At 55.6% G+C, this 16,013-nt stretch overlaps 1 protein-coding gene across 1 annotated transcript in view; it reads left to right on the top strand.

The window, feature by feature from the left end:
- ppp1r13l (protein phosphatase 1, regulatory subunit 13 like) overlaps positions 1-16,013 on the top strand; it is a 60,217-nt gene that overhangs the window by 31,287 nt on the left and 12,917 nt on the right. The window contains 4 exon segments of the mRNA XM_072490065.1: positions 299-1,301; positions 3,553-3,654; positions 8,149-8,231; positions 12,816-13,179. Coding sequence (XP_072346166.1) covers positions 299-1,301; positions 3,553-3,654; positions 8,149-8,231; positions 12,816-13,179 — 1,552 coding nt within the window.

Here is a 16,013-nt window from a genome sequence, read left to right as displayed (position 1 = left end):
GTGCAAACTCCACGGGGACAGTGACCCGGGGCTGGGATTCGAACCGGGGTCCTCAGTGCCGTAGTCCCAGTGCTAACCACTGCGCCACGTGCCGCCCTCCCAGGGGCTTTTCACAGTAACTTCATTTGCAGTGTTAATGTAAGCCTACTGGTGACGAGGACATTGGCAGCCAGCGAAAGCATTCTTTTGAAGGGCAGTCATTGTCGCAATGTGGAGGTGGCGTGGTGCAGCATCTATGGGGGACAGTGTTTGCGTTTCAGGCCAACGATCACATTTTGATGTTCTGCCTTTTATTAAGTTTCAGGCCTATCGAACAGATTGTTCAGCGATCACCCCGAAGATATCCGGCACGTACGGCTCAAGCCAGCCGGAACCACAGAGCAAATTCAGCGAACTGTTGCCCATTGTTAGCGTGAATCGAAGCCCGTCCCCACAGCCCACCCAAGCCTACACGCCACTGCCTCAGCGGCCTCTCTCTCCCTACGCCTTTGATCCAATCACTTCTCCAATGCTCCATTCGCCCCAGGTGTCCCTTACTCAGCCCGAGCGAGCCCCCTCTCCTCGCCCAATCTTCCCCGGTTCACCAACGTTTTATCCACAGCAGGAGTCCAGTACTCAGCCCGAGCGAGCCCCCTCTCCCCGCCCAATCTTCCCTGGTTCCCCGATGTTTTATGCACAGCAGGAGTCCAGTACTCAGCCCCAGCGAGCCCCCTCTCCCCGCCCAATCTTCCCTGGTTCCCTGATGTTTTATCCACAGCAGGAGTCCAGTACTCAGCCCCAGCGAGCCCCCTCTCCCCGCCCAATCTTCCCCGGTTCCCCAATGTTTTATCCACAGCAGGAGTCCAGTACTCAGCCCCAGCGAGCCCCCTCTCCTCGCCCAATCTTCCCTGGTTCCCCGATGTTTTATCCACAGCAGGAGCCACGTCCTCAGATTGAGCGAGCCCCCTCTCCCCGACCAGGGTCCAGCCCCATGACTCCACTCGAGCAGCCTGACCCCACCACCTGCCCCCTTGTGTACCCTGCCCGCGAGCCGCAGTCTTTGCCCAGTGGCACCTTGGAGCGTGTGTGCCCTCGCCAGCCTGACATGTTCAGTCCAAGCACCTCGACCTATCCCGGGCCCCACTACTCGATGAACTCGCTCACCAGGGCCGGCCCGCGTGAGAATGTCCAGCCGTTGCTCTCTCCTGCGCCATGGGCTCCTGAACCCCTCAAGCTGCCTTCCGAAGCAGAGGATGGTTCGCAGGGAGGAAGAGTGAAGACTACTTTCGCACTCGATCCTGGAGCATTCAAAGTCAATGCAGGTGAAGATTTATTTATTTTTTAAAATATTTTTATTCTCCTTTTTCACATTTTTCCCGAATTTACACCCACCAACAATAATCAGCAACAGATATGTCAATCCCCACAACAATAACAACGATCCCATCCTCCCACCAAACCCCAAACATCAGCCCGCATGTTTACATAAACAGATGACAAAAGGAATCAGGGATTACCCATAGTCACCCTTAATCTACACAGCCCCCTCCCCCCCCAACCCTCCTACCCATCCCCCCACAACCAATGTTCGATGTTATCCAGTTCTTGAAAGTGCATAATAAATAATGCCCATGACTTGTAGAACCCCTCCATCCTTCCCCTCAGTTCAAACTTAACCTTCTCAAGAGTCAGGAATTCCAACAGGTCCCCCCGCCACGCCAGGGCACTGGGTGGAGAGGCTGCTCTCCATCCCAGCAGGATCCGCCTTCGGGCGATCAACGAGGCGAAGGCTACAACATCTGCCTCCGCACCCGTTTCCAACCCTGGCTGGGCCGACACCCCGAATATGGCCTCCTGAGGGCCCGGGTCCAGTTCCACACGCACCACCTTGGAAATTACCCTAAACACCTCCTTCCAGTACTCCCCTAGCTTTGGACAGGACCAAAACATATGAACGTGATTCCCCCCCCCCCCGCAACGCTCACACACATCCTCTACACCGTCAAAGAATCGGCTCATCCTCGCCCTCGTGAGGTGCGCTCTGTATACCACCTTCAGCTGTAATGTAATGTCCTATGTATCAGCCCCAACCTCGCGCACGAGGTGGAGGCATTCACTCTCCGGAGCACCTCACACCAGACCCCCTCCTCTATACCCTCTCCCGGCTCTTCCTCCCACTTTGCTTTGATCCCTTCCAGTGGTGCCTTATCCTCTTCCAAAATAGCTCCGTACACCGCTGACACAACCCCCTGCTCCAGTCCCCTTGTCGTCAGCACCTCCTCCAGCAGTGTGGAGGCTGCAGGTGAGGATTTATGACGTATCACCTTGACTGTGCCGAGGAGCTTGAAAGTTGTCAATTTAAGTATCAGCTTGCTTCTCGTTCTCCTCATTCCCCAGTGGTTCTAAGTTTGTGACAATCTGGGATGTCAGAAAGTCCTTTCCACAGTACGCGTTGAATTGGTTGATACCAACTCAAAGTCACTAATTATTCAGATAAGGGGGGGTCCTGAGTAACTGTAATTATGGAAGATTGCTGGACGGCACGGTGGCGCAGTGGTTAGCACTGCGGCCTCACGGCGCCGAGGTCCCAGGTTCGATCCCGGCTCTGGGTCACTGTCTGTGTGGAGTTTGCACGTTCTCCCCGCGTCTGCGTGCGTCTCGCCCCCACAACCCAAAGATGTGCAGGGTGGGTGGATTGGCCGCGCTAAATTGTCCCTTAATTGGGGGGGAAAAAAGAACTCTAAATTTTAAAAAGAACAATTATGGAGGATTGCCGGGTAACTGTTCCAATCCCATTATTCAGAGTAAGGGTTACTGTGTGACTACATTGCCACATCGTCCATTAGTACATATGGGAGGGGGGGGGGGGCACGGTAGCGCAGTGGTTAGCACTGTTGCTTCACAGCTCCAGGGCCCCAGGTTCGATTCCCGGCTTGGGTCACTGTCTGTGGGGAGTCTGCACGTTCTCCCCGTGTCTGCGTGGGTTTCCTCCGGGTGCTCCGGTTTCCTCCCACGGTCAAAAAGATGTGCAGGTTAGGTGGATTGGCCGTGCTAAATTGCCCTTAGTGACTAAAAAGGTACGGTGGGGTTACTGGGTTACGGGGATAGGGTGGAGTTGTGGGCTTGGGGGGGGGGGTGCTCTTTCCAGGGGCCGGTGTGGATTCAATGGGCCGAAAGGCCTTCTGCACTGTAAATTCTATGATTGTGTGATTATTCAGACTGTACAACTGTGTGGGATTACTGTGTAACTGTACAGAGTCACTAATTATACAGAGCAAGGATTTATCACTAACTACAGAACCACTGACCGTTCAGCAATTAAGGATTATTCTGTCCGTGACTGTACCGTTGGCCCATTATCGGTTTCACCACAGCCCCGGGCACGCTACCCAGAGGATATTACAGTAATTGCCAGAGTTTTTATTCCGGGGACCGCGTGGTGTCACTGTTTATTCCTTGTAATGTAACCGTACGTGTCCAGTCCCTCCGATCGCCGCTTCTGGGCAGTTGGCGTCGCCAACATTTGGGCCAACGATTGCGGCGTTGGATAAACTTTCATTTCGTTTCTCACAGGCGATTCGCTGAGGAAGAAGAGGATGCCCAGTGTTTGGGCCGAGGCAGACCTGGATGTTATGTACGAGAAGAAACCTTCACAGACCCCCAGCTACGAGAACAGTTAAGTCTTGGGTTCTGTGAAGCAATTTGTTCACCATCCTCAACGTGGAAAAGACAGCTCGGCATCGTAGAATGATGCAGCGCGTCCTGCTTCGGGAGACTCACCGAAATAATGGTCTCGCGCACAGCTAGTCCTTCCCTAGAGTACTGTAAATATCTCCTTTTCAGATATTTATCCAATTGTCTTTTGAAAGGGGCTATTGAATCCGCTTCCGTTGCCCTCTCTTATAGAATTTACAGTGCAAAAGGAGGCCATTCGGCCCATTGAGTCTGCACCGGCTCTTGGAAAGAGCACCCTACCCAAGCCCACACCTCCACCCTATCCCCATAACCCAGTAACCCCACCCAACACTAAGGGCGATTTTGAACACTAAGGGCAATTTAGCATGGCCAATCCACCTAACCTGCACATCTTTGGACCATGGGAGGAAACCGGAGCACCCGGAGGAAACCCACGCAGACACGGGGAGAACGTGCAGACTCCGCACAGATAGTGACCCAAGCCGGGAATCGAACCTGGGACCCTGGAGCTGTGAAGCAATTGTGCTATCCACAATGCTACCGTGCTGCCCTCTCAGGAGGTAAAGACTGCAACTAGCTCCATAAAATTTAAAAAGGAAATAATCTCCGACCTGACCATATTGCCACTTACTCTATAATAGTAATGTAACAATCTTTATTATTGTCACAAGTAGGCCTACCTTAACACTGCAGTGAAGTTACTGTGAAAAGCCCCTAGTCGCTAAATTCCGGCGCCTGTTCGGGTACACTGAGGGAGAATTCAGAATGTCCAATTCACCCAACAAGCACGGCTTTCGGGGCTAGTGGGAGGAAACCGGAGCACCCGGGGGAAACCCACGCAGACACGGGGGAGAACGTGCAGACTCCGCACAGACAGTGACCCGAGCCAGGAATCGAGCCCGGGACCCTGGCGCTGTGAAGCAACAGTGCTAGCCGCTGTGCTACCGTGCCGCCCATAATTCTGTGTCCTCTGCTTACGGCCCATCCTGCTGATGGATATATACAGACATACGAATCAGGAGCAGGAGGGTCCTTGACCCTGCCCTGCCGTTCAATAAGCTCACGGCTTGCCTGACTGTGGCCACGACCTCACATTCTGACCCCGATAACCTTTCACCCCCTCGTTAATCAAGAATCCATCTACTTCAGCCGTTAAAGTATTCAAAGACTCTGCCTCCACCGCCTTTAGAGGCAAAAAGTTCCAGAAACTCGCCAGCCTCGGAGAGAAAAAGATTCTCCCCATCTCCGTTTTAAATGGGCGACCCCCTTATTTGGTTAAACCGTTCTAGATTCTCCCACGGGACGAAACATCCTCTCCACATCCACATCAGCTGTACAGAACTCTGGTACGGCCGCATTTGGAGTATTGCGTACAGTTCTGGTCACCGCATTATAGGAAGGACGTGGAGGCTTTGGAGCGGGTGCAGAGGAGATTTACCAGGATGTTGCCTGGTATGGAGGGAAAATCTTATGAGGAAAGGCTGATGGCCTTGAGGTTGTTTTCGTTGGAGAGAAGAAGGTTAAGAGGAGACTTAATAGAGGCATACAAAATGATCAGGGGGTTGGATAGGGTGGACAGTGAGAGCCTTCTCCCGCGGATGGAAATGGCTGGCACGAGGGGACATAGCTTTAAACTGAGGGGTAATAGATATAGGACAGAGGTCAGAGGTAGGTTCTTTACGCAAAGAGTAGTGAGGCCGTGGAATGCCCTACCTGCTACAGAAGTGAACGCGCCAACATTGAGGGCATTTAAAAGTTTATTGGATAAACATATGGATGATAATGGCATAGTGTAGGTTAGATGGCTTTTGTTTCGGTGCAACATCGTGGGCCGAAGGGCCTGTACTGCGCTGTATTGTTCTATGTTCTATGTTCTAATGCCATGGTTAGCACAGTTGCTTCACAGGGCCAGGGACCCGGGTCCGATTCCCGGTGGAGTCTGCATGTTCTCCCCGTGTCTCCGTGGGTTTCCTCCAGGTGCTCCGGTTTCCGCCCACAAGTCCCGAAAGACGCGCTTGTTAGGTGAATTGGACATTCTGAATTCTCCCTCAGTGTACCCGAACAGGCGCCGGAATGTGGCGACTAGGGGCTTTTCACAGTAACTTCATTGCAGTGTTAATTAAGCCTACTTGTGACAATAATAAAGATTATTATTATTATCATCAATACCCTCAATCAAGTCGCCTCTCACTCTTCTACAAGTTTAATTTCTCCAACCTTTCCTCATAAGACAAACCCCCCCCCATTCCTGGTTTTAGTCTGGTAAACTGCTCTGAGCTGCTTCTAATGTATTTACATCTTTCCACAAATAAGGCGACCAATTCTGTACACAATGCTCCAAATGCAGTCTCCCCAATGCCCAGTGCAACTGAAGCATAACCTCCCTAGCTTTGCAATAAATTCTCCTCACAATTAACAATAATATTCGATCGGCTTTCCTGATTACACGCTGCACCTGCATTTGTGATGCATTCGGACACCCGGATCTCTCTGCACCTCCGAGCCCTCCAGACCTTTGCCCGCCTCACTTAACCCATCTGTGTGCCTTTGTAGCCTCCCTACGTCCTCTTCCCCGCTTACTTGCCGACCTATCTTTGTGTCGTCAGCAAATTTAAAAACCTCGCCTTCGGCCCCTTCGTCCAAGTCATTTATATAAATTGTAAAAGGTTGTGGGCCCCAAGCACTGATCCCCGTGACTCACTCGCCAGATCCTGCCAACCAGGAAACGACCCATTTAGGCTACTCTGTTTCCTCTTTGCCAACCTTCTTTCCATGCCAACATGTTACCCCCTAAACCATGAGCATTTATTTTCCGCGATAATCTTTAATGTGGCATTAAATCGCAAATCTGTCCAACCCGGCCTTGAATAATATTCAGTGACCCAACCCCCCCCCCATCCCCAGTTCTAGATTCTCCTCACGCGGGGAAACATCCTCCCCAGTATCTACCCTGTCAAGCCCCCCCACCCCCCCCCCCCCCTCTAGAACAATCCCAGGTTTTCTAGTCATTCTTGGTACGTTAGTTAAGAAGTAGACTCTCACACATATTGTGTGTGTTTGAGGGTGGGGGGGGGGATTAGGGTGGTTGGTCACCCCCCCCCCCCCCCCCCCCCCTGGTGAGGAGGTTTTTTCCTCTGCCGCCCCCCTCCCTCTCCAAAGTAAAGCTGTTGAAGTTGGGGGGGGCGGGGTTCATTAAAATTGTCAAGCATGAGACTGATTAATTTTTTCGTTGGAAGAATGCTTTCTCCCCCCCCCCCCCCTTTGGTTTTTTTTTTTGGGGGGGGGGTGTTTACCCCCTCCCCCTTTTTTTTTGTTGGGGGGGGTGGTAGAGCAGAACTCGGGAAGACAGATTAAAAATAGGGGATGTGAAACTGAGACGAGGAGACATATTTCTCGGAGGTTCGAGGCTCTGTGGGGACGACCCCCCCCCTAGAGAGCAGCGGAGGCCGGGTCACTGAATATGGTTAAGATGGATTTTTTGCGAAGGCAGGTTCCGGCCTTCCCGCTCCTACCATCACGGGGGATACAGGACAGGGTAGTTTCCAGGACATGGGTGGGAGAGGGGAAGGTGTCAGATATCTACAAAGAACTTATGGAGTCGGAGGAAACCCAGTAGAGGAGCTAAAGGGGCAAGTGGGAAGATGAGCCAGGGGGAGAGATAGAGGCGGGTCTGTGGGCGGATGCCTTAAGCAGGGTTAACACATCCTCATCACGTGCCAGGCTTGCCTGATACAATTTAAGGAAGTTCACTGGGCACACATGACGGTGGCCCGGATGAGCAAGTACTTTGGGGTAGAGGACAGGTGTGCGAGGTGAGTGGGAGGTCCAGCAAATCATGCCCACATGTTTTGGGCAAGCCCGAAGCTCAGAGGGTTTTGGCAGGGTTTTGCTCAGGCTATGTCCACGGTATTTAAAACGCGGGTGGTGCCAAGTCCAGGGGTGGCGATCTTTGGAGTGTCGGAGGATCCGGGGGTCCAGGGGGCGAGAGTGGCTGACGTCTTGGCCTTTGCCTCCCTGGTAGCCCGGAGACGGATAGTGCTGGCATGGAGGCATTTGAAGCCCCCAAAAGTGGAGACCTGGGTTAGCGACATGGCGTGGTTTCTCAGTCTTGAGAAAATCAAGTTCGCCCTGAGAGGGTCAATGTTAGGGTTCGTCCGGAGGTGGCAGCCGTTAGTCGATTTCTTCGGGAAAAACTGAACTGTCAGCAGAGGCAAAAATCTAAAGTGGGAGGGGGGGGGCGGAGTTGGGCTATTTTCTATTAAGGGAGTAGCGACTTATTTGGGATGGAAATGATGTATGTACCACGTTTATATTTGAATTTGCTTTCTTTTCCGTTATTATAAAATTACAAATACCTTAATAAATTTTTTTTTTTAAACCGGAATATGGTTAAGATGAGGGGGAGGGGTGGGGGGGGGCGGGAGGATAGATTTGAGGGGCCAAATCTAATTGTATTTGTGTCTGTTACCGCAGAACACGAACAGAGCTGGAACACAGCCAAGCATGGAGGCTCTTGGAGGCAAACTGACCTGGATTTAGCAGTTTTGCCAATCAAGGTAAGCCCAGAAACACCCCAGATATTGGGGCGTTTGATGTGTTGGGTAGGCTGGGTCGAGGTGAACTGGCTTGATACAGTGTAGAGAGAGACAGACCTCCAACACTTGATAAAATGCAACACGATTTTATTCAACATCCAAACTATTATACATGTTCAACTGTGGGTCGACACTATGCTGACTTGACTGGAGACCTGACACTAGCCTGACCAGACTAACTTAGCTACCACATGGTGTAGGCACTGGCTAGCTCACGGGCTCTGACTGTCTCAGAGGCTGGGTCCCGAGAGAGTGGGAAAACTGGTGCCCTCTGGCTTTATAGTGGTCGCGTCCTGTCTGGTGATTGGCTGCTCTGTTCTGTGTGCTTACTGGTCATCCTGTGTGTCAATCACTGTCTGTCTGCACTCCATTGTATACATCGATGTATATTATGACAGCGTTGACCATTTGGGCCTTTCAACTCCTCGAGCCTATCCCGCAGTCATATCACAGCTGAACTGTAAATTTACCCCACCTCGCCCCATGTCTCTCGCGCCTTCACCCAACCCAACACCGACCTGTTTTACCTCGGGTCTGAAAATTGCGATCGGCTACATTAGTGGGTTCCAGATTTCTCTTTTTTTTGTTTTGTTTATAAATTTTTTCCAATGAAGGCGCAATTTAGCGTGTTCAATCCACCTACCCTGCACATCTTTGGGTTGTGGGGGTGAGACCCACGTAGACACGGGGAGAATGTGCAAACTCCACACGGACAATGACCCAGAGCCGGGATCGAACCTGGGACCATGGCTGCCGTGAGGCAGCAGTGCTAACCCACTGTGCCACCGTGCTGCCCTAATTCCAGATTCTTACCGGCCTCCAGCTGTGGGGAAAGTGCTTTTCATAGAATTTACAGTGCAGAAGGAGGCCATTCGGCCCATTGAGTCAGCAGCGGCTCTTGGAAAGAGCACCCTACCCAAGGTCCACACTTCCACCCTATTCCCATAACCCAGTAACCCCACCCAACACTAAGGGCAATTTTGGACACTAAGGGCAATTTAGCCTGGCCAATCCACCTAACCTGCACATCTTTGGACTGTGGGAGGAAACCGGGGCACCCGGAGGAAACCCACGCAGACACGGGGAGGACGTGCAGACTCCGCACAGACAGCGACCCAAGCCGGGAATCGAACCCGGGACCCTGGAGCTGTGAAGCAATTGTGCTATCCACAATGCTACCGTGCTGCCCTTGACGCTTAGACGCTTTCCCTCCTAGCGGGCTCCGGGTTAATGATGAGAGGTGGTTTCCCCGCCAGCCCTGCTCCCGCCCATCCCATTCGGGGAAACCCGTTGCTCAGTATTTGACCCGTCGGGTCGCTTTAATCGTTGCCCGATCAGATTCCCCCATCAACCTGCCAAACTCAACAAACCAGGTTTACGTCACCTGGTCCAGTTGGGTTTGTGGTTAGTGGGGACTCCTGGGATGTTGGTGTTTGGGGAGTGTGTGTGTGGTGGTGTGGGGGGGGGGGGGGGGCGGCAGAGGGGGAAGAGAGGCCGGGCTTTGGTGCTTAATCTTCAGATGGGAGCTGCCCAGGTTTGTGTATGCCTGGGGTGGTACAGACATGCACAGTGACCCCAGCGGCTCCGCCTGAACCACACCCCTTTTGGCAACGCCTTCTCGCTGACGTTTGTGGGGTTGGGCGTGCTGCATTCCATTGTTCGGGAGGCCAGGTAGCCTCACCTGGAATTAAAGAAAGCTGCAGTCAAGAGTTTCGTTGTGTGCGCCCGGCGAGGAAAGCAGAGATTTACGGGGTGGCGAGCTGAAGGGGCGGAATTGAAAGCCGCCCGATTCAGTGGGACCGGAGCACGCAAGGAACAGTGGCGTTGTGCTTCAGCACAGGCGGCCATTTTTAACCCATCCTGCCTTTGATGGCTCTTTTACAGGAGCTGTCCAATTAGTCAGAGAAACGTAGAAAGTAGGTGCAGGAGGAGGCCATTCGGCCCCTCGAGCCTGCGCCACCATTCAATATGATCAAGGCTGATCATGCAAATTCAGTATCCCCACTCCCGCTTCCTCTCCATACCCTTTGATCCCTTTAGCCGCAAGGGCCACGTCCGGCTGCCTCTTGAATAGATCCAGCGACCCGGCCCCAGCAGCTTTCTGTGGGAGAGAATTCCACAAGCTCACAACTCCCTGAGAGAAGAAGTTCTTCCTCATAAGACCATAAGACATGGGAGCAGAATTAGGCCACTCGGCCCATCGCTTCTGCTCCGCCATTCAATCATGGCTGATATTTTCTCATCCCCATTCTCCTGCCTTCTCCCCATAACCCCTGATCCCTTATTAATCAAGAACCTATCCATCTCTGTCTTGAAGACACTCAGTGATTTGGCCTCCACAGCCTTCTGCGGCAAAGAGTTCCACAGATTCACCACCCTCTGGCTGAAAAAATTCCTCCTCATCTCTGTTTTAAAGATCGTCCCTTTAGTCTGAGATTGTCTCCTCTGCTTCTAGTTTTTCCTACAAGTGGAAACATCCTCTCCACGCCCACTCTATCCAGGTCTCGCAGTATCCTGTAAGTTTCAATAAGATCCCCCCCTCATCCTTCTAAAGTCCAACGAGTACAGACCCAGAGTCCTCAACCGTTCCTCATACGACAAGCTCTTAATTCCAGGGATCATTCTTGTGAACCTCCTCTGGACCCTTTCCAAGGCCAGCACATCCTCCCTTAGATACGGGGCCCAAAACTGCTCACTGTACTCCAAATGGGGTCTGACCAGAGCCTCACATAGCCTCAGAAGTATATCCCTGGTCTTGTATTCTAGCCCTTATCTCAGTCCTGAAGGTCTTACCCCTTATTCTTAGGCTGTGACCCCTAGTTCTGGACATCCCCGACATCGGGAACATTCTTCCCCCATCTAGCCTGTCCAGTCCCATCGGGATGATATATGTCTCAAGGCAGCACGGCGGCGCAGTGGGTTAGCACTGCTGCCTCACGGCGCCGAGGTCCCAGGTTCGATCCCGGCCCCGGGTCACTGTCCGTGTGGAGTTTGCACATTCTCCCCGTGTCTGCGTGGGTTTCGCCCCCACAACCCAAAAGATGTGCAGGCTAGGTGGATTGGCCGCGCTAAATTGCCCCTTAATTGGGAAAAATGATTTGGGGACTCTAAATGTTTTTTTAAAAAGGATTTTATATGTTTCTATGAGATCCCCTCTCATTCTTCTAAACTCCAGTGAGTACAAGCCCAGTCGATCCAATCTTTCCTCATATGTCAGTCCTTCCATCCCAGGGATTAATCTGGTGAAGCTTTGCTGGGACTCCCGCAATAGCAAAAATGTCCTTCCTCAAACTAGGAGACCAGAACTGCGCACACTACCCAAGGTGTGGCCTGCAGTAAGTCACACCCCGCCCTCTCCTCGTCACCCTACAATTATTTTCCCCCTCCCAGTATTTATCCAGTTTATAGACTGCCACTTTATTATTTACTGCCACTTTCAAGCAGTGGACTTCAGATCGTAAAGGAACTCTGTCCAAGTAAACAGTCCCTCCTCTCCAATCCCCCAGCCAACAGCTTATTTTTGCTTGCTGATCCTCTTCCAAGAGGTGCCAGAACGGCTGATTAATAATAATCTTTATTGTCACAAGTAGGCTTACATTAACACTGCCATGAAGTTACTGTGACAATCCCCTCGTCGCCACATTCCGGCGCACGTTCGGGTACACAGAGGGAGAATTCAGAATGTCCAATTCACCCAACAAGCACGTCTTTCGGGACATGTGGGAGGAAACCGGAGCCCCCGGAGGAAACCCACGCAGACGCGGGGAGAACGTGCAGACTCCCCAGACAGTGGCCCAAGCCGGGAATCGAACCCGGGGCTGTGAAGCCACAGTGCTAACCACTGTGCTGCCCAACCCCGCCTTGCCCCTCATTAGGAAATAGCCGCAGTCTCCGTCTGCACAGGGCGGTAAGATTGTTGAGGTGTGCGGCCTACGTTCTTTACCGAGCCTCCGAGGAGAAATCAGGGAGAGGTTTTTAATTTTCAGAAGGCACTTGCATTCACCTAGCGCCTTTCATACCTCGCGAAGCCCCCAAATACTTAGAGTAGCCCATTATTTTTTTTCCCAATTAAGGGGCAATTTAGCGTGGCCAATCCACCTACCCTGCACATCTTAGGGTTGTGGGGATGAAACCCACGCAGACACGGGGAGAATGTGCAAACTCCACACGGACAGTGACCCGGGATCGAACCCGGGTCCTCAGCGCCGCAGCCCCAGTGCTAACCACTGTGCCGCATGCCGTCCTAGCCCCCCAATACCTTACCGCTGATGGGTGAAGTGCTTTCTCAGAGTAGTCGCTGTTGCAATGCAGAATTTCAGCAGCTGTGCACAGCAAGCTTCCATAGACACTAATGTGATAATGACCGGGTAACCTGCATTGAGACACAGTGTGATTCTGACACTGTAAACCTGTATTGAAGGAAGGGACAAGCTCTGGGAGAAGAGGGGCCTGATGTTGTAGCGAGGGAAGAGAGGTTGTGATGGGTGGGTGAGAGGGAGGTGAATTAATTTTGTTTGCTATTTCTCTCTCCCTCTTTTTCTCCAGACCGTAGGGGGGCGGAACAAGGCGTACGATTCGATTCAAATATACGGGACGCTCCCCAAGGGCGCCGTCCCGCCGCACTGGAGGCGCGAGCTCGCCCACCCGCAACAGAAGAGACTCCCGCTCTTTGGCTCCCCCCATTCCCCCTGGCCCACGCTGCCCTCCCCGACATTGCCTCGCACCAGCATCCCTCCAGGCAGCCCACGGGCCTCCCCCATCAAGGAACGCCGGAACGTCCTGCCCCTCTCGGTGCTGATCAGACCCACCATCGTCAACAGCTGGGGAAGGCCCTCCGAGCCCACCAGATTCCCTCCAGGACACCACCCCACCATGAGGAGGTATCCACAGCTCCAACGCACCCAAGAAGGTGAGGCTGGGCCCGTCTGTCTCCTCCTGCGCCCGTCTGTCTCCTCCTGCGCCCGCCTGTCTCCCCCTGCGCCCGCCTGTCTCCCCCTGCGCCCGCCTGTCTCCCCCTGCGCCCGCCTGTCTCCCCCTGCGCCCGCCTGTCTCCCCCTGCGCCCGCCTGTCTCCCCCCTGCGCCCGCCTGTCGCCCGCCTGTCGCCCGCCTGTCGCCCGCCTGTCGCCCCCTGCGCCCCGCCTGTCGCCCCCTGCGCCCGCCTGTCGCCCCCTGCGCCCGCCTGTCGCCCCCTGCGCCCGCCTGTCGCCCCCTGCGCCCGCCTGTCGCCCCCTGCGCCCGCCTGTCGCCCCCTGCGCCCGCCTGTCGCCCCCTGCGCCCGCCTGTCGCCCCCTGCGCCCGCCTGTCGCCCCCTGCGCCCGCCTGTCGCCCCCTGCGCCCGCCTGTCGCCCCCTGCGCCCGCCTGTCGCCCCCTGCGCCCGCCTGTCGCCCCCTGCGCCCGCCTGTCGCCCCCTGCGCCCGCCTGTCGCCCCCTGCGCCCGCCTGTCGCCCCCTGCGCCCGCCTGTCGCCCCCTGCGCCCGCCTGTCGCCCCCCTGCGCCCGCCTGTCGCCCCCTGCGCCCGCCTGTCGCCCCCTGCGCCCGCCTGTCGCCCCCCTGCGCCCGCCTGTCGCCCCCTGCGCCCGCCTGTCGCCCCCTGCGCCCGCCTGTCGCCCCCCTGCGCCCGCCTGTCGCCCCCTGCGCCCGCCTGTCGCCCCCTGCGCCCGCCTGTCGCCCCCTGCGCCCGCCTGTCGCCCCCTGTCGCCCGCCTGTCGCCCGCCTGTCGCCCCCTGCGCCCGCCTGTCGCCCCCTGCGCCCGCCTGTCGCCCCCTGCGCCCGCCTGTCGCCCCCTGCGCCCGCCTGTCGCCCCCTGCGCCCGCCTGTCGCCCCCTGCGCCCGCCTGTCGCCCCCTGCGCCCGCCTGTCGCCCCCTGCGCCCGCCTGTCGCCCCCTGCGCCCGCCTGTCGCCCCCTGCGCCCGCCTGTCGCCCCCTGCGCCCGCCTGTCGCCCCCTGCGCCCGCCTGTCGCCCCCTGCGCCCGCCTGTCGCCCCCTGCGCCCGCCTGTCGCCCCCTGCGCCCGCCTGTCGCCCCCTGCGCCCCCCTGTCGCCCCCTGCGCCCCCCTGTCGCCCCCTGCGCCCCCCTGTCGCCCCCCCTGTCGCCCCCCTGGCGCCCCCCCTGTCGCCCCCCTGTCGCCCCCCTGTCGCCCGCCTGCCGCCCCCCTGCCGCCCGCCTGGCGCCCGTCGCGCCCCGTCAGCAGATTTTTTTAAAGGGAAAAAGATTTTTCGTTTCTCTAGCGCCTGTCCCCACCGCTGTTGTCATGCCACCAGCTCATTTGCATAGAGAAAGATCCCACATGCGGCAACGTTAAAATGACCAATTACCCCCCCCCGCACACCCCACTTCTTTGAAATAGTGCAATGGGATCTTTTGCATCCAGCCAAGATGGTGAAAGACTGACCATCTGACAGTGCAGCACTCCCTCAGTACTGACCATCTGACAGTGCAGCACTCCCTCAGTACTGACCCTCTGACAGTGCAGCACTCCCTCAGTACTGACCCTCTGACAGTGCAGCACTCCCTCAGTACTGACCATCTGACAGTGCAGCACTCCCTCAGTACTGACCCTCTGACAGTGCAGCACTCCCTCAGTACTGACCATCTGACAGTGCAGCACTCCCTCAGTACTGACCCTCTGACAGTGCGGCACTCCCTCAGTACTGACCCTCTGACAGTGCAGCACTCCCTCAGTACTGACCCTCTGACAGTGCAGCACAACTTCAGTACTGACCCTCTGACAGTGCAGCGCTCCCTCAGTACTGACTCTCTGACAGTGCGGCACTCCCTCAGTACTGACCCTCTGGCAGTGCGGCACTCCCTCAGTACTGACCCTCTGACAGTGCGGCACTCCCCTCAGTACTGACCCTCTGACAGTGCGGCACTCCCTCAGTACTGACCCTCTGACAGTGCAGCACAACTTCAGTACTGACCCTCTGACAGTGCAGCGCTCCCTCAGTACTGACCCTCTGACAGTGCAGCACTCCCTCAGTACTGACTCTCTGACAGTGCGGCACTCCCTCAGTACTGACCCTCTGGCAGTGCGGCACTCCCTCAGTACTGACCCTCTGGCAGTGCGGCACTCCCTCAGTACTGACTCTCTGGCAGTGCAGCACTCCCTCAGTACTGACCCTCTGACAGTGCAGCACAACTTCAGTACTGACCCTCTGACAGTGCAGCGCTCCCTCAGTACTGACCCTCTGACAGTGCAGCACTCCCTCAGTACTGACTCTCTGACAGTGCGGCACTCCCTCAGTACTGACCCTCTGGCAGTGCGGCACTCCCTCAGTACTGACCCTCTGACAGTGCAGCACTCCCTCAGTACTGACCCTGTGACAGTGCGGCACTCCCTCAGTACTGACCCTCTGACAGTGCGGCACTCCCTCAGTACTGACCCTCTGACAGTGCAGCACTCCCTCAGTACTGACCCTCTGACAGTGCGGCACTCCCTCAGTACTGACCCTCTGACAGTGCGGCACTCCCTCAGTACTGACCCTCTGACAGTGCGGCACTCCCTCAGTACTGACCCTCTGACAGTGCGGCACTCCCTCAGTACTGACCCTCTGACAGTGCAGCACTCCCTCAGTACTGACCCTCTGACAGTGCGGCACTCCCTCAGTACTTACCATCTGACAGTGCAGCACTCCCTCAGTACTGACCCTCTGACAGTGCAGCACTCCCTCAGTACTGACCCTCTGACAGTGCAGCACTCCCTCAGTACTGACCCTCTGGCAGTGCGGCACTCCCTCAGTAC

The sequence above is a fragment of the Scyliorhinus torazame genome, chromosome 25, assembly GCF_047496885.1.
Source record: "Scyliorhinus torazame isolate Kashiwa2021f chromosome 25, sScyTor2.1, whole genome shotgun sequence".
In the NCBI taxonomy this organism is placed as follows: Eukaryota; Metazoa; Chordata; class Chondrichthyes; order Carcharhiniformes; family Scyliorhinidae; genus Scyliorhinus; species Scyliorhinus torazame.
The sequence above is the reverse complement of the archived record's forward strand: the minus strand, read 5'-3'. Positions and strand labels throughout refer to the sequence as shown.